At 51.1% G+C, this 20,510-nt stretch overlaps 10 protein-coding genes across 10 annotated transcripts; 3 read left to right on the top strand and 7 right to left on the bottom strand.

Annotated features, from left to right (window-relative positions):
- Positions 1 to 2,090: 2,090 nt before the first annotated feature.
- Positions 2,091 to 3,163, bottom strand: J3458_004502 (uncharacterized protein; the record flags this gene model as incomplete). Its single annotated transcript, XM_007809304.2, has 2 exons — positions 2,091 to 2,210; positions 2,444 to 3,163. 2 exons carry the CDS (start codon positions 3,161 to 3,163, stop codon positions 2,091 to 2,093), a joined length of 840 nt encoding a protein of 279 aa, XP_007807495.2.
- Positions 3,164 to 3,454: 291 nt separating this feature from the next.
- J3458_004501 (uncharacterized protein) lies at positions 3,455 to 3,978 on the bottom strand (the record flags this gene model as incomplete). Its single annotated transcript, XM_066118250.1, has 2 exons — positions 3,455 to 3,661; positions 3,712 to 3,978. 2 exons carry the CDS (start codon positions 3,976 to 3,978, stop codon positions 3,455 to 3,457), a joined length of 474 nt encoding a protein of 157 aa, XP_065976852.1.
- Positions 3,979 to 5,150: 1,172 nt separating this feature from the next.
- J3458_004500 (uncharacterized protein) lies at positions 5,151 to 6,080 on the top strand (the record flags this gene model as incomplete). Its single annotated transcript, XM_066118249.1, has 3 exons — positions 5,151 to 5,181; positions 5,244 to 5,922; positions 6,020 to 6,080. 3 exons carry the CDS (start codon positions 5,151 to 5,153, stop codon positions 6,078 to 6,080), a joined length of 771 nt encoding a protein of 256 aa, XP_065976851.1.
- A 143-nt stretch (positions 6,081 to 6,223) lies between these two features.
- J3458_004499 (uncharacterized protein) lies at positions 6,224 to 6,679 on the bottom strand (the record flags this gene model as incomplete). The annotated part of the gene is made up of 1 exon (XM_066118248.1): positions 6,224 to 6,679. The coding sequence occupies one exon, from the start codon at positions 6,677 to 6,679 to the stop codon at positions 6,224 to 6,226; it is 456 nt and encodes a 151-aa protein (XP_065976850.1).
- A 628-nt stretch (positions 6,680 to 7,307) lies between these two features.
- Positions 7,308 to 9,113, top strand: J3458_004498 (uncharacterized protein). Its single transcript, XM_007809306.2, has 3 exons — positions 7,308 to 7,694; positions 7,755 to 8,874; positions 8,985 to 9,113. Exons 1-3 carry the CDS (start codon positions 7,594 to 7,596, stop codon positions 9,012 to 9,014), a joined length of 1,251 nt encoding a protein of 416 aa, XP_007807497.2. The 5' UTR covers positions 7,308 to 7,593; the 3' UTR covers positions 9,015 to 9,113.
- A 116-nt stretch (positions 9,114 to 9,229) lies between these two features.
- On the bottom strand, positions 9,230 to 10,634 carry J3458_004497 (uncharacterized protein; the record flags this gene model as incomplete). The annotated part of the gene is made up of 2 exons (XM_066118247.1): positions 9,230 to 10,090; positions 10,155 to 10,634. 2 exons carry the CDS (start codon positions 10,632 to 10,634, stop codon positions 9,230 to 9,232), a joined length of 1,341 nt encoding a protein of 446 aa, XP_065976849.1.
- Positions 10,635 to 10,890: 256 nt separating this feature from the next.
- J3458_004496 (uncharacterized protein) lies at positions 10,891 to 11,560 on the bottom strand (the record flags this gene model as incomplete). The annotated part of the gene is made up of 3 exons (XM_066118246.1): positions 10,891 to 11,058; positions 11,113 to 11,385; positions 11,444 to 11,560. 3 exons carry the CDS (start codon positions 11,558 to 11,560, stop codon positions 10,891 to 10,893), a joined length of 558 nt encoding a protein of 185 aa, XP_065976848.1.
- Positions 11,561 to 12,121: 561 nt separating this feature from the next.
- ABZ2_1 (Aminodeoxychorismate lyase) lies at positions 12,122 to 13,018 on the bottom strand (the record flags this gene model as incomplete). The annotated part of the gene is made up of 2 exons (XM_007809308.2): positions 12,122 to 12,245; positions 12,303 to 13,018. The coding sequence occupies 2 exons, from the start codon at positions 13,016 to 13,018 to the stop codon at positions 12,122 to 12,124; spliced, it is 840 nt and encodes a 279-aa protein (XP_007807499.2).
- An 878-nt stretch (positions 13,019 to 13,896) lies between these two features.
- Positions 13,897 to 16,390, top strand: TOM70_1 (TOM (translocase of outer membrane) complex component). The gene is made up of 2 exons (XM_066118245.1): positions 13,897 to 14,253; positions 14,400 to 16,390. The coding sequence occupies exons 1-2, from the start codon at positions 14,068 to 14,070 to the stop codon at positions 15,906 to 15,908; spliced, it is 1,695 nt and encodes a 564-aa protein (XP_065976847.1). The 5' UTR covers positions 13,897 to 14,067; the 3' UTR covers positions 15,909 to 16,390.
- Positions 16,391 to 19,018, bottom strand: J3458_004493 (uncharacterized protein). The gene is made up of 3 exons (XM_007809310.2): positions 18,200 to 19,018; positions 17,516 to 18,064; positions 16,391 to 17,442 (listed from the first exon to the last, which is right to left on the bottom strand). The coding sequence occupies exons 1-3, from the start codon at positions 18,263 to 18,265 to the stop codon at positions 17,083 to 17,085; spliced, it is 975 nt and encodes a 324-aa protein (XP_007807501.2). The 5' UTR covers positions 18,266 to 19,018; the 3' UTR covers positions 16,391 to 17,082.
- Between the last annotated feature and the right edge of the window lie 1,492 nt (positions 19,019 to 20,510).

Genomic DNA, 20,510 nt, shown 5'->3' with positions numbered 1-20,510 from the left:
TGCTTGGCCAGGCGCTGCTCTTGGCTTCCCGGTCTTCAGGACACTGACCCTGGCCTGGGTGCGATTGAGCCAACGGGAGGCGGGGGATTACGGGTCTCCGGGTCCACGATCCACCAGACGCCCAGATGCCTTGTCTGGGGCAGCACAGGCGCCCATGTCGTCTGGTCTGGTCGTCAACAGCCAGTGAGCCTTGGCGCCAACCGCCCTCACGGTCTTAGCCGAGCACTTGCCCAGTTGGCGGCCGCTCCAGGCTTGCTCTTTCCAGTCCCCATCGTCAATCAATCATCACGATTCACGACGCAGACGCCACATCACCACCAACTTGCGCCTCCCCTTTACCCGGCAGACAATATCGGCTGATGTCGGACTCTGCCCTGAAATTCTGGATTCCGTCGCCTTCTTTCAACACGACGCGACGAGCATGTTTTGTCACATATGGAAAGACTGCATTCATCGTGATGCAGCATATCCGTCTCGGCCATTACCCTCGACTTAAATCAGTCTTGAGTCTGCCTTTACAACGACGTGATCCATTACGATGTTGGCCCATTCTCCAACGACAGTAATTGAGACAAGCCCGTCATCGTGGCATCATAGCGGACAGTCTTGCGGAAGCCATGGAACGCTGCTACGAGATGGTCGCTCGCTTTGCTCAATACTCTCAGCGCTAGGAGATCAAAATGCACACAAACTAAACACATGGGGTCTGTTTTTTATTTTCTGGGAAGTTGCATCGTTTACATATACCTCCTTCCCCCAGCTATCGTGAAGGGCTAAAAACTTGCCGTCCTGGTTCCGGCAAATCATGTTCATTGCACGCCCAACATCGGCATCTCGAACATACCCTATCATGGTAAGATTACCCCGGATTCGGCCATTTAGAATGCGGGGAACATGAAGAAAAACCGTTTAGGTCCCCTGACCACCACGGTTCCATTGGGTCGCTTGTACCAGCGTTTGCAAGTTTAAGTTTGCCCTGAGACATGGCTTCACACCACACCAGACCACACCCTCAATGCTCGGAGGGAGAGGGTATAATACCGCCTGTCCGGTTGTGCTCGCCAAGACCTTGACGCAGGTTTTGTTGTAGCTTGCTTGTCCTGCTTCTTCTGCCAACATTCGCCACCATTCGCCAGCACTTGGTAGCCTCCCTTGAAGATCGCATACTCTATTTCTATCGTCCCTCAATTGATTTTGCAACCCCCTGGGCACGCTGATGAGGGATTCGTAGGCCCTGAACTCTCGCATTGACGCCAAGCCGGAACCACACCACTTAATTCTGCTCATAGAGTTGTCGTCCTGCTAGCCCAACTTGCCCAGCCAACTTTTTCCACCAAGACGCAGTCTTCTTTAGTCAAGGCTAAAATCATGGTCACAGAGATGTGCCGAGCTTTGGCAATCAAGCCGCCATCAAAACAGAATACCTACCTGGGGGACAATGTCTGGAGTCATCTATTTTCGAGAATCTCCTCCAATATGAGTCGTAGCGAACAAGCCACAACAATCCCGGCGTCCACAACCGCCTCCAAGTGGTCCCAAGGGCCCCAAGGGCTCCCCCAGATGAGCTGTCTTGTCGTCCATTGTGGGGTTGTGCTTCTCCAGTCCACTCAGAGAGTTGGGTACGGTGAGATTACCCCAGACATGCTGACCCGTCTTGGTTGCCTGACAAATATGGACATGACATTATTGAATTTAAGCCAGCGACATGTATGTTTGTTTGACCAGTAGCTCGGTTGTTGAGAGGTGGACCGACCTCTCAATACAACTCGACAGCCGTCGCCCCGTGACCTTAGCTACTCCTTTGGGTAGCTTGTTCCAAGACGGAATCATTTGTGCACTTTCAAAGTGAGCCGCCATCACCACAACCGCTCTAGCAGCGCCGAAATTCAGACGCAGCAGAATGTCCCCAGGACAGAGGCCCAACGCACGGGACATGCCAATACAGGCTACTCTCCATGCCCAACGCCAAATGACGTGAGACAACAGCAACAAGTTCCTCCTACGGCGACTTCGCGGTTGCAGTACCATTACAGACCATCATACTACCCTCCAATGTGGTTTTGCAAGTACGCTAGGCAGTTTATCCTCGGTCAACTAAAGTCGTCTGCGTCGTCATTGGCTGCCGTGGCTTGCTCTTCTTGCCCGATTGGGAAATCTTCCTTCGATCCGAGATATGCCACCACGTGGTCGTCCGCAAGAAGATTCGTCCTCTGGAAGAACATAACAAAGCCTGATTAGTATCGGAATATCTCAAAGAGCGATGTGATTGGATTATGTCAGTCTTCCATCAATCAGCCTCGTTGTGCGGCTGTCGAATCTTCCTTTTTTTTCTTCTCATCCTTCCATGTCTCCCGACTCAAAAGAGGGTGTGCCACAAAACGCCATTGACAGAACAATCGACTGATATGCGGGAAAGATGAGCAAGGTGAAATACGAAACTCACCTCATTCTCCAACGCCTCCAACGCATGGGCCAACAATCTACTTTCCACGTCCTTCAATATTCTTGCGGCTGCTATGCATTCCGCTCTCAGCAAGCCAGCCGCCTGCAGGGGCTCTAGCTCATTGTCTGATGGGCCGCGACTAATTCGGGTCAATTGCTCTCCGACCTTCTCATGCAACACGGTAACAGCCCTGAGTTTAAATACCGGACAGAGATCGTGGCCCTGGATGAGGGTCTCGAAATCCTCCGCTTGATCTGTCACATCTTCACCTTGCCAAAAGAGTCTTAGCTGTCTGTCCCCTGCAGTATCTTGGAGCAGTTGGAACGACAGGCCGTCTTCCTGATTGAGGACCATCAAGTACACAAACGGTGAGCGCCATACGACTGAAGACGCTCCCTGCGAACCTTCCGTGTCTTTTCGTGAGATAGTCAAGGTCGGTCCGCCGTTGAACGTTCGCAATTTTGCCTTTGCCAAGGGATCATCTGGGAATGGATCCAGGCGCAGTGTCAGCTTTTCCACAATGTTATTGGGGTCGATGAATCCGTAGCTAAAGAGCATCTCAGAAGCCGGCTTAGCGTCGCCATAGGAGATTGTGGCTTCTTCGCCGCTGCGAACTTGGCATCCCGGGCGGATGAGAAGCACAACATGGTCATTGTCGTCTTCTTCGTAATAAGCTGTTGCTTTGCTGGAATGGTTCACCATATCAAGTCCCGGGACCATGGCGGTTCCTGACCGTGGTAGCTCCAAGCACCTCGAACGGTACCAAGCATCAGCTAATACCCAGTCCTCCAGACAAATCCTTTCGCCGCTCCACAGGAACTCGTTCCAAAATGGAAAATCCTCGGATATCTCACGCAGCGTGTCAAACTCGTTGCCCAAAGAGAGGAGTTTGGCTTCCAGGGCAGCCTATCACGCTGTCAGTCTAGGCCCATATGACGCGTAGTAAGATGAGGAAAATAGGGCATGATGATAAAACAAATATCGGGGTAATCCAGAAATGGGCCCCATTTACTATATTGGGCATACGGATGACAGACGAACCTCCAACGACGTCCCATTTAGGAGTAGGCGTTCCGGCTCCGTCCACATAGTTGGAATGGGAATGGGCCGAGGCAAAAGGCGGATGTACTCAGTCCATGGGGTGGGCGATAGACCCTTTGGGTGGCTGGATTGGGCGAGGTGAGAGACTAAATAGAGCATTATATCACCTCTCGTGGACTGTCCTCGGTCAATAAGCCGCGTTATTCGGGTTGGATATAGCGACGTACTTGTCGTCCCACTGCTTCAAGTAACTGCTTAAAGTTCTGGTCAACCTTGGCAAAGTCCTCCACGGCCTCGGCAGATAGCACCAGATCGTGAGGAATCTTGACAAGTCCTTCGCTCGTGCCATCCGCTTCAGCACCTTGCAGATCCGAATGCGCAACAAGCCCGAACCCCTTGCCCTCGCCTACATCCTGAAGCTTGACGTGCGTGAAACGAACGTCGTTGAGACGAGCCCATGCGGGGAACGTATCGATGGGGAGTCGGGATGACATTGATGGCCTGAATGCCGTGTGCTTGTTGGCTTCCGGACTAGCTGAGGAAAATTCGGTTTGCTTCCGGCTGGGTGCGCCGGCTGGATCAGTACGAACGGTGTGTGACGTTGTTTTATGCAGCGGGTGGGTGAGGGATGGTTCGACCTACTAAAAGTCCAGTAGAACTACTGTAGGAAAAGTTACATTAGTTATGATATTAAAAGAAGGAGATATACTACAGACTATTCAAAAAGGTCTGTATAATCATAGCTTTATTAAATTTTTTGTTAACTTTTATTAGAGCTTTTTAGTGTTAAGAAAGGCTGCTGTAAATTTATACTGTAAATAAATGTACTGCGGGGTCTGGAAGCCAGGCCGCTACCTACCTAGGTACCTAGGTAGTTATCTGAGAGTGGCAGAATATCTATATTTGGCAGGCGGTATATGTCATTGATCAGGAGGTTATTGCTTCTGATGGGCTATTTCCAGGTATTAAAATGTTGCCATCATGGATGCATCTTTTTTGGCAGAGGCTGCTAAGTACTTTTCCCAGGCTGGTAAAAGGCTTTAGCAAGCTTCAACATACTCTGTTTAGCATTGTTTTTGGAGAACGATCAGCATCGTGGGTCCACGACTTCCCAGCCACTCCTGAGCAGGACGAACGACGACGATCATATTTCATTTCCGCAATCTCTCACGAAAAGGTCAAGGCACTGGCCTTGCGTCACAGCACACAAACATCCTGTCGCATTCTAAGCTGCAACAGCGGGAGTTTTAATGCCAATTTCATCATCGAATTTGGCGATGAAACAAAATGCGTCGTCCGAATTCCGATCCTGCCATTCGTTTACGATCCATGGAAGAAAATACTCGGCCACGTCGCTATTTCAGAGTATCTAAAGGACACAACACGAGTCCCGGTAGCTCGTGTTCGCGCATATGGCTCTAATGAACAATTATCGGACAATGGCGACATGGAATTCTTTTTCCTCATTGTAGACTTTATCCCCGGTCAAAGTCTTGCACGGCGGATGCTATTTGAATCGACAACTGAGCAGCGAGCGAAATTTTTCTGACAGCTAATCGACATCCTCGTTGAGCTACGACAGACCAAGCTCCCAGCGCTGGGATCCCTGGTGCTCAAAAGCAAGGGCGGCTCCCGGAAGTTGGTGATTTGCGATCGATACCGCTAAATGAGCTCCGACGTAGCGTCCCTCCAACTACGTCAGTACAAGAGTACATGAAAAGCCAACTCAAGATCATCTCTGACTCGCTGGCGCTTCCAGCTGCCGACCAGACTATCGACGACATTAAACTTGAGGCCTTCGCGATCCATTTCATGGGGAAATATTTTACTGACGTAGAGCCCGGTTTAGAAGAAGATGGATATCCTCTCCATCACTCAGATTTGCGACTTCCAAACATAATCGTGGGTGATGACCTGCAAATCAATGGCATTATTGATTGGGATGATGCAAGCACTGTTCCCGGGCTATTATTCTCGCCACCACCGTGGATCCCTGGTGTGGACGAGAACAGTATCATGGCATTCCATAACACACATGGCGAGTTTCGCAGTATTCTCAAAGAAAAGGCTAAAACGAACTCGGCCTGCGGTCAGCTCCTAAGGCAATGGTACAAAGAGCCAAACGAAGAGCCAAACGAAGCTTTGTACGTTGCTCACATCATCCGATACCCTACTGAATTTGCAGAAATCGTCGCCCGCTTTTATGAAAGACTTTGTCCAACTGGAAACTTGCGCGCTTCCGTCCATACTTACTACGAATCCAACGATGCAATCCGACAACAAGTACAACAGCAGGCGGAGCTATGCGAGGAATATACGAGGTTCTTGAAGGACCGTGGGCTTTATATTCAAGAAGAACCTTTGAATCTGCAAGCACTAAACGCAAAGGCCAAGGAAGCCACTAAACAGGCTGAAGAAATAATACAAAAGTATAACTTGTAAGTCTATTTATCTTGGCGTCTTTTCTTTCCCTTTCTCTTGCTCAATCTCCGTTTCCAACTTCTTTTGAGCCTCTTGCAGCTCACATATCTTCAGCCATAACTGCCCGGCATCCCGTTCGCAATCCGACCTAGAGCGCTGGACTTTCTCAAGGTGACTCGACATGTCTGTCATTGAAGTCTCAGCCGTGACCTTTGGTCGACCCGTCAGCGTGCTCGTCTTGAAATAAGCCCAGACTTCGTCCAATACGTCTCACGTGAATGACACGTCAACAGAGGTCGCAGAAGCGGCCGCATAAAACTACAGCTCGACCTGGGTGCGTGCGGGGTCTGCTTCTGCGGCTACCGTTGACTCTGGTGAATTGTGTGCACATACCATACTATAGAGGAAAATGGACTTGAGGCGTTCGTCCAGGGATGGCCGCGTCCGTTCGGTTTGGTGCTGTTGGTAGTCAAAGTAGATATACGCGGGACGTGTTTTGAACTGAAGATTAACCGCAACTGACGTCAGGACTGTTTTGTCTGCACCGGGGATACCTGGGCAGAATGGCTTCTGATTCTCTACCTCAAGCCCCCCTAGTGGAATTGCTCTAGAAGCCACTTTCCGGTTCCTCGCTGCCGCCGTTTCACTTGATCGCTTTGTTGTAGGCCGTAGTTTACTGGAGTAAGCCAGCAGTGAGGCGAGGATAGCGATATGTTCTTGATCGTGTTGTGTATGAACCAGACTGATGCTTGATTTAATTCCTACCATGGACATGCAAAAGGTTGACGTCTACGAAGGCTATATCAATGTAGTGTAACTAACCATCAAGACTGTCCATCATCCGTCTCTGAGCTCCTTTCTGGACTGTTCCCGTCCGCCGTAGTGTTCTGTTAGTTAAAAGGGCTTCTGAGCTTCTGCGTGGCCGCATTTCATTATGTTCAATGTTGCATGTGGTTTCCGGGATAAAAAGGCTCGAGACTCGAGAGGGGTCCCTTGGGGGTCGTGCAAAGTGACAGCCCTACGGGTCGTTGCTGCCAAAAGCGGCGTCAACTTCATAACCTAACATCGGGACCATTTGAAGGTAGTTGATGTAGTGTCTTGTTCTCGAGGTGTTTTGTCTGGTCAAACTCACACCCATGTATCCTGTAGCGGCCAAAAATTTTGGTCCGACAACCAAAGATCTTCTAACTGTCCTAAATTTCACCCAACCCACTAAATTCTTTAAAGTATATGGTGATTGATCAATGGCACGGGAACACATGGAGACGCCTGGTGTAAGTGACGGTCTGGTCCCAATTTGACCAGGATGGGGCCGTTGGACCCATTATTACCCTTTTAGTGCCTGCAGAACCGACCGATGGATCCATTCATGGCGGGGCATCAGCCTTGTCCACCTCGCATCTCCAAATTTTGCGACTTCAAGAACCGGACCATCGCACGAACTCCTCCTTTGCACAAGCCTACGCCTCCAAGGGGGTAGATACCGCAGCCGCCCTGTCTAGTCAATCCTCCCTGCATCCCTCCAATTCTCCCATCATATAGCCATATTTTGCGCAACGAGAGGCCTCCTACACATCCTCGCGTCCGTCTCAGGCGGCGAAACAACCCCGCCATGCCTCGCGATCCGCTCATCGGCCTCGTAGGCAAACCCTCAGCCGGCAAGAGCACAACCCTAAACAGCCTGACAGATGCCTCGTCCAAAGTCGGTACGCAAAGCTCCAGCCCACTGCCTCAATGAAATGCGCGCAAACCCGCTGACAACGCTCTCCCGAAAACCAGGCAACTTTCCGTACGTACATTACACTCCGTGTCCGCTCCCAAAACTCGGCATCTAACACGCGCCACACAGCTTCACCACCATCGACCCCCAAAGAGCAATCGGCTACCTCCAGATCGACTGCGCCTGCGCCCGCCACAACGTCTCGGACCGCTGCAAGCCCAACTACGGCGCCTGCGTCGACGGCCGCCGCTCCGTGCCCATCGAGCTCCTCGACGTAGCCGGCCTCGTCCCCGGCGCCCACCAGGGCCGCGGCCTGGGCAACAAGTTCCTCGACGACCTCCGCCACGCCGACGCCCTAATACACGTCGTCGACGCCTCGGGCACGGTGGACGCCGAGGGCAAGGAAACGCGCGGCTACGACCCCTCCGTCGACATCGCCTGGCTGCGGAGCGAGATCGTCGCCTGGATCCTCGGCAACCTCATGCAGCGATGGCCCAGCATCCGCCGCCGCCACGTCGCCGTCAAGGCCACCGCCGTGGAAACCCTCCAGGGCCAGTTCTCCGGGTACGGCGCCACGTCGACCGTCATCGCCCGCACCCTGGACAGGGCCGCCGTCAAGGAGCCCCTCGAGGAATGGTCCGACGAGACGGTCGCGCACATTGTCAACGCCTTTGTCGACGAGAAGTTCCCCACCGTCATTGCCCTCAATAAAATCGACCATCCGGACGCCGACAAGAACATTTCCAAAATCGCAAAGATGCAGGACCCCAAAACAATCGTTCTCTGCTCCGCAATCTCGGAAATCTTTTTGCGGAAAATGGCCAAACAGGGGTACATAAAGTACGTCGAGGGGAGCGAGTTCATAGACACGCGCGAGGATCTCATTGAGCAGGGCGACCCCGACGGCGGGGGCCTGAAAGAACTGGATGAGAAGAATCGCAACCGGATAGAGAACCTAAAGGACATGGTGCTCTACCGGTTCGGGTCGACGGGCGTCGTGCAGGTTCTGACGAGGGCGGCAGAGCTGCTAGGGCTGGTCCCCGTGTTTCCGGTGAGGAATACAGCAACCTTTAGCTCCGGGGCGTCAGAGTCCAAGGTTGTGTTTCGGGATTGTGTGCTCGTCAAGAAGGGGTCGACGGTGGGGGATGTTGCGAAGAAGGTCATGGGAGATGCGCCGATTGCCTATGTTGAAGGTATTGGGGGTTTGAGAGTGGCCGAGGACGATTACGTTGCTGTTGGGAAGAATGATGTAAGTTTATTGTTCTTTCCTTCCTTCCTTCCTTCTTTTTTTTTTCTTTTTTTGTGAAGGGGCGGCGGGCCTGCAATGGCTGTTGCTTGACTGCTTGCTGACGTCTATAGATATTGTCCTTCAAGGTTGGCAGGGGATAAGTTGGCTTGGGAGGGCTTTTGTGTTTGGGATCAGCATGCTTGAGGAGTTGGATTATATACAGCGTGAACAGTCAGGGGAGTGATATTTATCATAATGCCACTACTATCTAGAATAGACTTTATAGACAAAATTTGGTCTTTCCATATCCAAATCCACAAGCAGTCGCCAATGTCGGTCCTTATCCTGTGTCCAAAACAAATGGCTCTTGTGTTCCTTACGATTCATCCAATGGCACCGGCCATGCCTGTGGCTGATGCCCCCATATCAACTTGACGCCCTGGCTCTCTGCAACCGTCCTCAACTGATCCATAACCGCGCCTTTGACCGATGTTGTATAGATTGTCTTTAATGTAGTCACCTTCAGAATGGCTGCCACTACGCCAGCAAATTCCGCCTCCTCATAATGCTCCGAGAAAATACTCAGCGTTTTGAGATTCGGAAAGCTCGCCAGAAATGGGGGAAGTGGTAGGTCATCATCGTTTCGGGGGTACGATCTAAATCGGAACCTGTAGCAGCCCATGGACGTGATAGATGCTGCGCCACGAAGCCATTCGTATCCCTTGAGGTGAGTAATGCTCCTGTCTCCGATACGATCGTTCAGTGACTCTATTGGAAATACAATGTCAAATGATTGTATTTTTCCCATATTCAAAGCATCAGAAAATACGATTCTTAATATGTCTGGGGAGATGCACAAGGACTTGGAGGCGAGTGAGTGAAGGTTCCGAAATTCGGGATATTGGGGTATATCAATATCACCGTATAAAGTACGACTGTTGCTGAATACGCGATGCCTGCCATGTCGATCCTCGTTGTCTGAGGGGATGTCGAAGCGGATGTGTTGTAGGGAGTTGCCGTTGTTTAGGCATGTCAAAAGACGCAGCGTGAGGAGCGAATTCTCGACTTGGGAAATGGGGCCGACAACGGATGATTCCTCAAATATGAGGACTTTGAGATGGTTCCACATCGTATGCCACTTTTCTCGCCAGCCGGATAGGGAGTTTGAGTCAAGGTTTGGGATGTTGGGGCCGATCCAGAGTTGCTCAAGTCGAGGGAAGGCGTCAGAGAGGAAAAACTATGACGATGGTTAGTCCTCTTTTTTGTTCAGCTATTTGATCACCGTTTCTGAGAGAACATACTATAGGAAATGACTGGCGTAATGTAGAAATGTTGCACATCCGCAAGGTCTTTAGGTTGGGAAGAAACGGCACAGACTGTGTCATATACCACTGCTCTGGTATTCCGGTGAGAACAAGATGCTCCAGCGAAGCCGCAGCGTTGTTAAGAAACGCCAGGGGAAATCCGCCTATTGGAATTACGGGTGTACTCCAAGCCGGTTTAGCGGGATCACCAGTGCCATTGATAGAAACATGCCGTAGCTTTGTCCACATATTCTCTTTGGGTGGAAACATTAGGATATCGAATTGTGGGCCGATTTCCAAGTATTCTAAGCACGGGGATGCTCTCAAGAGTAGCGTTAGCTTTTGTTGGTTTAGTAGAAATGCTTTCGGTAGCGGGATGACGATCTTCCTCGCTCCGCCCTTGCCTGCCCAAGACAGCATCTTCTTCAGAGCATCGTATCGAGGGGCACGCTTCATGCCTCTGCCAGGAAATATCATTGTCCTCCATAACCGATCATGCAAAGGGCTTGTCAAGGTGCGTCTCCATAGCTTGCAGACGCCTAAACATGGACTACGCAAAGAACGTCAGTACAAGGATCTTCGGCTAGATTTAAGCAGGGCTCATACGGCAATTCAGCAAATTCCATGTATGAGAATATAAGCATCGCAATCTCTGTAGGCAGCCGGAGGGGATCCTTCCTAGAGAAATGTCTGTGAAGCGGTGTTCGGGCTTTGTAAAGTTGCTAAATTCACGTCAGTCCAATATGCCGTCTGCGAGCTCGGGCTTGGCAGAATGCACCTGTAACTTTGGCGATGACGCCACTTCTACATTTTTATTAATGCTGATGCCAGCATTGTAGATCTTCCACGCGAATTCATGGTTCTTTTGTAGCCGCGCTACTTTGCCCAGGCGAAGATATCCCTTAATGGTCTATTGTCAGTGCGAGGCGGACTTCAACCAGGAAAGTTCACTTACATCTGGAAGTCTTGGAGCCAGCTCCAAAATCCATTCGGCATCTTTCTTGGCACGATCCAGTTTACCCAATGCTTCAAATGTGGCAGCTCGGTAATCCAAGGCCTGGATGTGGTTCCTATTGTCACACTTGTTGAAGGTCCTCCCGACGTCGCATTTGCAGTTATACATGGCTTCTTTGAAGATGGAACCCTCCTCAGCAGCGACCCTTTCAAAATTCTTGCATGTACACCTCTCACGTTTGACCCCCCTAGCGCAAGGACAGTATTTCATTGCCTATCAAAACGTCAGAAGAGGTCTCACTCTTGCACAATAGGGGTTGTCGGGCTCTCACTCGTGTGAACTGTTCCAGAGCCCGTTTGTACTGCTGCGCCTCATAAGACTGACGACCAGAGACAACCATATCCGCGAGGGCAGTCTCGCCTTCGACATCACGGGACGACGACATCATGCCGTGCAAAGATTGCGAAAGGCGGCGCATGGATAACGGCGGTGGCCTTGCGTCTTTAGCTGTGCAACCCCGATGGACAGATGGACAATTGATAAAGCCCTTCGGACCGCAGCGCGACAAACCAGAGATCAGCGGGATGCCTAATGAACTCGGCGTCGTTGACCGTGACGGCACATCATCAACACGAAATAAAAGTCTTCAACATTGAGCCTTGGGGTTCTGCTGTCCAAAATAAGTCGACGTAATCAATCATGTCATGTTGAGTTTTGACTCGCGCGTTGATGCGTCTTCTGGCTTGAAGCTGTTCTAGAACCCCACTTGCCCTCCTAGCTTCCCAAGGGTCCTTCCTTCCCACCTCACCTTCGCGCTGAACCTCGCCAATCCAAAACATCAATTGATGTTACTGAGTCCTCGTTCTCATGTACTTGACACATAACTACCTGCCTACCTAGGTAGGTAGGTAGGTGGCCAAGAGTCATGATTCCACCCATCGGAAATAATTTTTTTTTACACCAGTAGAATATATGCCGTGAGCTCGTTATCAATATTTTACCTTGTCAATCATTGGCCCTTTCTCTTCAAACTGACGGTTCCAAACCTAAATCCACTAACACCATTGCTTATGTAGCAAGCTTCTCCGTCAAGAAGTTGATCAGCCCTGATTGCTTGCTCAACCGCCAAGCCTCTAGCAAAAGACGATCAGCAATTTCAACCAACGGTAACCATGCCGTTTCTTACTCACCGCTCCAGGGCCCATCGTCGGGAGGTGCCATCATTTCCTCCACTCCCACCTTGTCTACTGTATTTGGCAGACACGGGCGGCGTAACCCATCTCCCACTACGCCAGAAGTATGGTGTCGTAGTGCTTCCCTCCATGATGGTGTTGTCTTGTTCGTTGATCACCAAGACCTCGACGCTATTTGCTGCACCGAGGGAGCCTATGCCAGCTCTGCTCCGGGCATCGTCGTACAGTGCCCGATTGGTGGTCTTGAAATGGGTGAATTCCGACCTTGAGGAATCAACACTGTCCACGACAACGGTAAACAACGGAGGGACCTGCGGCTGGCTTGGGCTCGGTAATGTTCCTGGTGCAGGGAGTGACTCTGGGAAAAAGTTGCCAATATCGAGGGCAGGAGTGTCGTACTTATGGAACGAGATGTCGCCTTGTTTTGTGACCAATATTCGCAGTCGAAATGGCCCAGTCTCCGAAGGGCCAACTGCAGCCTCAGCTGCTTCAGCAAGGTTTCTAAGGCCTGCGTCTCCAGATAGCTTTTCAATCACCTTGTTCCAATTCCAATGCACGGCAGCCCGCAGCATGCGATCGCGGTGATAGTCGAGCATGTAGAGTGGTGACTCATTTCGGTAGTTCCATCCAGCATACTCTAGGCCCATGGATGGGACCTGCTTGAGCTTGACATCAAATCGGAGCGACGTGAAGAGAGAAAAGTCGTTTGCCATGGTAGAAGTTGCAATGCGGCTGCACTTGGTCTCAGGAGAAAGGCTATGGTTATTGCTTGTAGTCGTTGTAGGGTACACATGCACAACCAAGCACGCAAAGCAATCTCAGCTTTTTGGGAGAATGGCCACCCGCTGCTCCGTTCTGTATATTCTGTTATTGGAGTGATGGGCGGTGATCCGTACTGTGTTGAGAAGGCGCAGGAACTATGTGAAGACAAGCCTATTCCATTAATACCGATGCCATGGGGAACTGCATTGCGGCTTGCGGACGAGAATGATGCTCAACGAGGGAATATCCGAACCTCCATTGGCTGTTGTGAACTTGTGATGAGGGCCAGTGTGGATCGCAAGTCATCCAACCAGACACTTGCTTGATTTATTATGCACAATGGAGACGCATAATGAACTTTTGGTGCTCGCAAAGCCTCAATTAATTTACCCATGAGTTTAGGCCGTTTTTGCTCAGCATCTGAGCTACTTGATTGACGCGGCCATTGCCTTGGTTTGCCGTCCCAATGGCGAATGCACCTTAACGAGTTTGCGAGTTTGGAAAGCGCAATTGGGTGCTTTACGTGTAAAGCGTGTTGACGATATAACATCCGTTAAGGGAACTCGGGCCAGCAGACCCTGGAAACAGCCCGTTATTGTCCATCCATCCATACACGTCTAGTCCTGATGCATCACGGCCCATCATCGCGCACTCAAAGATTGGACGGCGACCTTGCAAGAGGCCCGCAGAAAACCGGGCCCAGGCGAGTTACTAAGCCGTCTGGTATGACGACCTTGACGCGGGCCGGAGCTTGAAATTTTGCAGCCGGCTCGTTCCAGTGGTTCAAACGCTCAAGACCGGTCTGGTTTGGTTCATTCGCATTCGACTGGTCCAGCTTTTTCTGCGCGTGCTCAGCTTTGCAGCAGCTCTCCCACGCACCTCCATCGTCCCGGCCTGCCCTCTGGTTCTCGCACCATTTCAGCGGCCGTTTCTTCAACCTTGTCCTTTTTAATATAATTGTTGTTTTTATAGCTTCTCATACCTTTCCATCATTTCCATCATGTCCAACCCCCTACCGTCTGTGCCTCCTGTGAGGCCAACAGCCATCCCCGTAGATGCGCCCTCATCGACTTGGGATCGCATTTCCTCTTGGGTATCGGAAAACAAGGCCGTCGTCTACACCATTGCCGGTGTTGCCGTTGTAGTCACTGGTGCTGGGGTTGTCTATTACTTGAATTCTGATTCGGTACGTTCGGCATATTCAATTCGCACACTCCTCGGGTAACGGCTTGTGCCCCTGAGGCTTCGCATCCCTAAGCGACTGGCCAGACACCTCAATTGTGTATATCAAAAACCAAACAATCATCAAGAACTGACTTTGATCTGCAACAGAAACCTAGGCCAGACTCACCGCCCAAGCTCAGCAAGAAGGAGAGACGGAAGAGAAAAGAAGCCGAGCGCAAGGCTGCCGAGACCAACGAACCCACCCCAGCTCCATCCCAAGCCAAGAGTGTTGCCGTTGAGAGTGAAGACGAAATCCCCGAGATCGACGAAGCTACTGTCACCAAGTTGTCGCCTGAGCAACGTGAGCAGTATGCCGCCAAACTCAAGCAGGCCGGCAACCGAGCCTACGGTGACAAGGCATACAACAAAGCCATTGGTCTCTATTCCCAGGCCATTCTTTGCAAACCGGATCCCGTCTTCTACTCCAACCGTGCCGCCTGCTACAGTGCTATGAGCGAATGGGACAAGGTAGTCGAGGACACTACTGCCGCCATCACTATGGACCCCGAGTATATCAAGGCTATCAATCGCCGAGCTACAGCTTACGAACACCAGAAGAAGTACTCGGAGGCTCTCCTCGACTTTACTGCATCCTGCATCATTGACAACTTCAAGAGCGAGTCCACCGCCCAGGCTGTCGAGCGACTCCTGAAGGTTTTTGCCGAGCACCGTGCCAAGGAGATGATGGCTTCTCGGCCCCCTAAGCTGCCCAGCCCAATTTTCGTCGGCAATTATCTCCAGAGCTTCCGACAGAAAGGCCGTCCCGCGGGTCTTGAGGACTCTGTCGAACTGGACGCTGAAACGGGCAAGGGCCAGCTGCAAATCGGCCTTCAGGGTCTTGACAAGAAGACTGGCGAAGGATATGAACAGGCAAGACAAGCTTTCGAAAAGGCAATTGAATTGGGTGATCTGGGCGAGTACGAGGCTTTGGCCTACAACCTCCGAGGCACTATGCGAACTCTGCTTGGAAACCACGCCGAGGCCACGAAAGACTTCGACAAGAGCATCCAGCTCGATCCTGGCATGATTCAGAGCTATATCAAGCGTGCCAGCATCAGCCTGGAGCTTGGAGAGCCAGACAAGGCCGATGCCGAGTTTGCCAAAGCCCTTGAGCAGGACAAGGACGACCCCGACGTCTACTACCACCGTGCTCAGGCTAGCTTCATCAAGGGCGACCTTGCCGAAGCTCAGAAGGACTACCAGAAATCTATTGACCTGGACAAGGACTTTATTTTCTCTCACATCCAGCTCGGTGTAACCCAGTACAAGATGGGCTCTATCGCCTCCTCCATGGCCACTTTCCGCCGATGCATCAAGAACTTCCCCAAGGTGCCTGATGTCTACAACTACTATGGTGAGCTGTTGCTCGACCAAAGCAACTTCTCCGAGGCTGTTGAGAAGTTCGACACCGCCATGGAGATGGAGAAGCAGACCAAGCCCATGTCAATGAACGTCCTGCCCCTGATCAACAAGGCCTTGGCCCTGTTCCAGTGGAAACAGGATTTCAAGGAGGCCGAGCAGCTATGCCAGAAGGCTCTGATCAGTAAGCCTCCCCTTTGCGACACACTTTCAGTCACCATACTAACGCCCATCCAGTCGACCCTGAGTGCGACATAGCGGTCGCCACCATGGCCCAGCTCCTCCTTCAACAGAACAAAGTCACTGAAGCCCTTACATACTTTGAGCGCGCCGCCGAGCTCGCCCGCACCGAAGGCGAGATTGTCAACGCGCTCTCTTACGCCGAAGCTACCAGGACACAAGTCCAAGTCACCGAAAAGTACCCCAAGCTAGCAGCTAAGCTGGCTGGTGGCGGTGCCCCTCCTGGCTTCGGCATGGGCCGATAAACAACCCAATCAAATCCAAGTCGTTCTTTTGACGGGCAGAAAGAAATAACAACAACATTGCTCATCATTTTCGTTCTGTAAAATCCAGGCAGGATAAAAAGGTGCAAGAGCCGCAAGTGTAAGTGTAGGATGGTGGACAGTGCATTACTTGAATGAACAGGTTAAATGCATGGACTCGTGATTCCTGCGATAGGAAGCAGGCATGAATCAAAACATCAGTGTTTCTTTGGTGGGCTTTTTAGTGGGTGGCTGACTGGATGGCACAAAACGTGTGATGGAACAGTCGGCGTCAAATCGTGGTCGTCTTGTACATGTATAAGTACCTTAACTTATGGAACTTCTCTCCAAATTTTGCTGTCTATTGGCTCAAGTGTGTGAAGTGCCCGAATGATTCAACGTGCTTTACAAATGGATATACCATGGAGAGACGAAGTCTGAGGTAAAATATGGTCAAGTTTGCCGTGCTGTACCGGGTACATAAAGAGATGTCGAGTTCTACATGGACGGATTCGTGACGCGTGAAATTGCTCTCTTCCTTCCTACACATTACTGCTCATACAAAATTATACTGAAACCCGTATTTCGTGAACATAGAATGACTTTCCTTGATCAATTTACATACAACCATGGCGTGTTGATTTCAGCTTGCATGCCACTTCATGCGTCGCAGACCCATCCCGGGCCATCTTCTCCTCTCTGTGAAATGCTTCGCATATCCAACGACAAAAGGTACATTGGACGTTGATTCTGCGCCAACATCTCCTCAACAACCATAATATAATATTACTCGACCCACCTCTTTGAAGTTTCTCTGACTCCCGAGGCGTTATGATATAAAGTGATATTGTTTGTGACAGGTATGACGTGCTCGTTTTGAGCTCCCAAGTTTCGCTCCACAGCTACTTTTTCCATCTGGCAGTGGAAATATGATACAAATACCGCATTCACTACTTGCCGCCGCCACACCTGTTGCCGTTGAGGCAGATACCCAGCGCAACACCAAGAGCGACAACAATGATGATGATGACGCAGAGGAGGAGGCACCACCACTTGAGCTTACGGGCACGACGAGCATGGTCTGTTGCTACCTTGACTTGCTGATTACCGGCCTCCATGTTGTCGACAGTATATTCGGCGTTTTGCTCCGTGGCTACGATAGTTTCGTCTTGTTGCTCAACCAGGGTGGCAAGTTCCTGGTACAGGAGGGCAATTTCGGAAACATCCTTCTCCACACGCTGCAAGTCCATATGGCGAGCGCGAACATTGCCGAGTACTTCAGTGGCTTGTTCAGTACGGTTGTTCATGAGCTAGCAGAATCGTCAGCCTGGGAATAAGGGGCAACAAGAAGATGCATGTAGGGAGACAAGTTGGAGCACATACAGCATCCTGGAAGACGCCTTCATTGCCCCAGTCACGGCGAGCTTCTTCCTGAAGCCTTGAGTAGTCCCAATCCTGGTGGACAAGCCCCAACTGGCGTATTCTCTCCGCTTCCTCGCCATTCCGGATGTCCTGTTCCACCTTGATAGATTTCTCCACGACCTTTTGTAGCGTAGTCTTTAACGACTGTAGATGGCGCTTCTTGGTCTGGCGAGCCTTGTCGGAGGGACTGGTACTGGCGAGGTCGTTCCCAAGGCGCCTGACCCCATCCTGGATCATAGCTCGCTGATGTTGCAATTCAGCGTGATAGTCGCCGAACTGCTCCTTGACGTCTCTGTCGGCCAAACTTCGCTTGTGACGCTTATTGAGCTCATCGAGGGATTGATTAAGGGCTTTTATTTCGTCGCGCAAGCCCTGTACCTGATCCAGAAATTGCGCTTCTGAAAGCCCATCGTACTGCTGCTGCTGCGGTGGTGGTTGCTGCTGGTAGCTGACTGGTCGCTGGTTGTCCAAGGGTTGCATTTCGTAACGGCCAACTCCCCAGCGATTGTCCTTTCAAAAACACGATGGTTAGCAAATGCGTACAAATTGACACCTTGCTGGGCAAACACGCTCTGCAGGAAAGTAACTCGTTCATGGTGGTACGACGATGCCGGATGCGCCGAGAAACTTCGCGGACAAGCTTACCTCGCTCTCTGCGCGCCCTGCATTTTGGGGAGGCGCCGGGGAGTACGGGTTTTGTTGGTACGACATTACGGGATAACTTTGCTTCTGGTTTCAACGCAGAGCTGCGACGTCGGAGTGCGAATATGGATGCCAATGGGCGCGTTCATCCGAAGATGGCGACAAAACGCGGCGAAAACACCTTGAGACGACACTGGCGAGGGTTGGCGGGCAAGTGAGAGCCACTAGTGGGACAAATGGAGCTGGCGGGAGAGGACTTGGCTTTTGCTGTGGCGAACGACGGGTAGCGAACGCCGGGAGGAAGGGAGCTGTGCTTGGTTTTATTAGTACACAAGCCGGGTCGCACGTCTGACGAAGCAGGAGCGCCACTTGACAGCCTGCTGGGGAAGGAGCAACGAGTGTTATTGGGAGCCGACGAGGCCGTGTTGGTGCTGTTGGCGCCACCAGGCAGGCAGGAGCAACCAGAGAGACTGTCAGTCTCGACATCTCTATTCCGGACAAGTCCAGATGTCCTCGATACTGCTTTACCCTTTGCCAACATTTTTATACGCTTGAATGGCCCAAAGACAGCAATTCATAGCTATGACCGCCAGGTTGCGACGCAGAAATTGAGAGATTGCAGTGCTTCGGGGAGCTTTGAGTAGTTGCGTTCGCCGACATCAACTTGTAGTTGTGACGGGGCTTTTGACGTTGGAAGATGGGAGGGAGGTGATGGGCGAGGGAAGAAAGGACTTGTAGAATGCCAATAAGATCTTATTTATATATATTACACGGTCGTAGGTTTTGAGAGACAGTCACTGGTATAAATTATATTTTACTTCCACGTAGTTAATACCTAGGTAGTTAGGGCTATCTCGTAGACGGCACGCCGCGATAAATCACTCATCTTGCCAGTGTCTGACGTATTATCATATGTGTATTTATAGTATATTACGCGTTTTATTATAGTTCATTGGCCAGGTATAGCCGATATATTGTGTTACCAGATGTAAAGCTTGCACGATGCTTGTACGATTATTTGGATTAATCAAACAATGAATGAAAATCCTAAACCTCAAAGCGGAATCAAGAACGTGCGCATGTCATGTGGGGCTGACAAGTCTGCAGGGATGCGGCGGCTTGCACGGGAACTCGGTTTGACATTGGCCAATGGGTGGCTGAGCATGTTTCTTGGACAAAAACAATCCGGCATTGAATGGACCAAATACCAGCAAGCCTCGTATTCGCCATTTCGGCCAGAGCGATTCCACCGGGCCGGGACCTTGATGATGGTCACCGTGGCGCGGCGCTCGTCTTGGACAAAGGCCAAAAATAGGGCCCAGGGAAGCTGGCTGTCGTCACAGATCGAGGCTATGCCAAGAGAGCGATAAATCTACAGAGAACCACTAAGCCAGTCAGTCTATACCAAAATATATTCGCATAAGAAGCATGCACTGATGTACTGTCGTATTTTGTATACATGGAGCGCGACAGCTATTAGGTACCTGGGATATACTTGGTCTGCATCTGGACGGCAGTTGATGAGCTGACTTTGTTCTAGTAGCCCGGCGTGCGCCATCAGCTGCTTCCTAAGTAGGCCAGGCGTGGCCTTAATTTCCTAGCAACTCGGACGTCATCTCCATTACGCAATACTCCTCCTCCATATCTCTTCACCGATCCTAATCTGCCACGTCCCAATAATCCAGTCTGGGTGGCTGCACCCGCTATCATCGGGGATATAATGTTTCAGATCATCCACATGAGTCTTGTGCACCCCCCGGACTGTTTCGATTTCGCAAGAAACTGATGATACCACACTCGGGGCGTATGGAAGTGGATCATCGTGATGTTGCCTTTTTGGTGTTGGGGTTGTAGGCACCTTCTGCCATGGCGTAAAAGCTTACCGCAGGCAGACCCCCGGAGGGGAAAATGAAATAGAAGCTCCAAGAAATTTATCATCATCATCAGTAGTAGATATAGTAGCGTCAAATTCGTCATCAGCAGTAGCAATAGCAGCAGCAGCAGCAGCGTCAAATTCATCAGCAACAGCCGCGCACCCACCTTGGTATACAGCGTTCAGACACGTCACTTACATGCATGTTCAGTCCTCGTCACTGGTCCAACCCCAGGGGGCATTGGCGCGCAAACCGTGTCAAGCGTGGGCAACAAGTACAGCGGCATGAACTTGGAGGACATTCATTTCAAGACGACTTACACGCCACAAAGAGCGTACTGACAGTCCAAAACGGCACAAATTCTGTTCTCCGTCTCCCTGAACGAAAAACTGGTTTCAATTGGAGTGCGGTAATTTGCTCTGGACCCCGGCAGCGTTGAG

This window comes from Metarhizium acridum (genome assembly GCF_019434415.1).
Source record: "Metarhizium acridum strain ARSEF 324 chromosome Unknown scaffold_29, whole genome shotgun sequence".
Lineage (NCBI taxonomy): Eukaryota > Fungi > Ascomycota > Sordariomycetes > Hypocreales > Clavicipitaceae > Metarhizium > Metarhizium acridum.
This window is presented reverse-complemented; position numbering and strand designations above follow the sequence as displayed.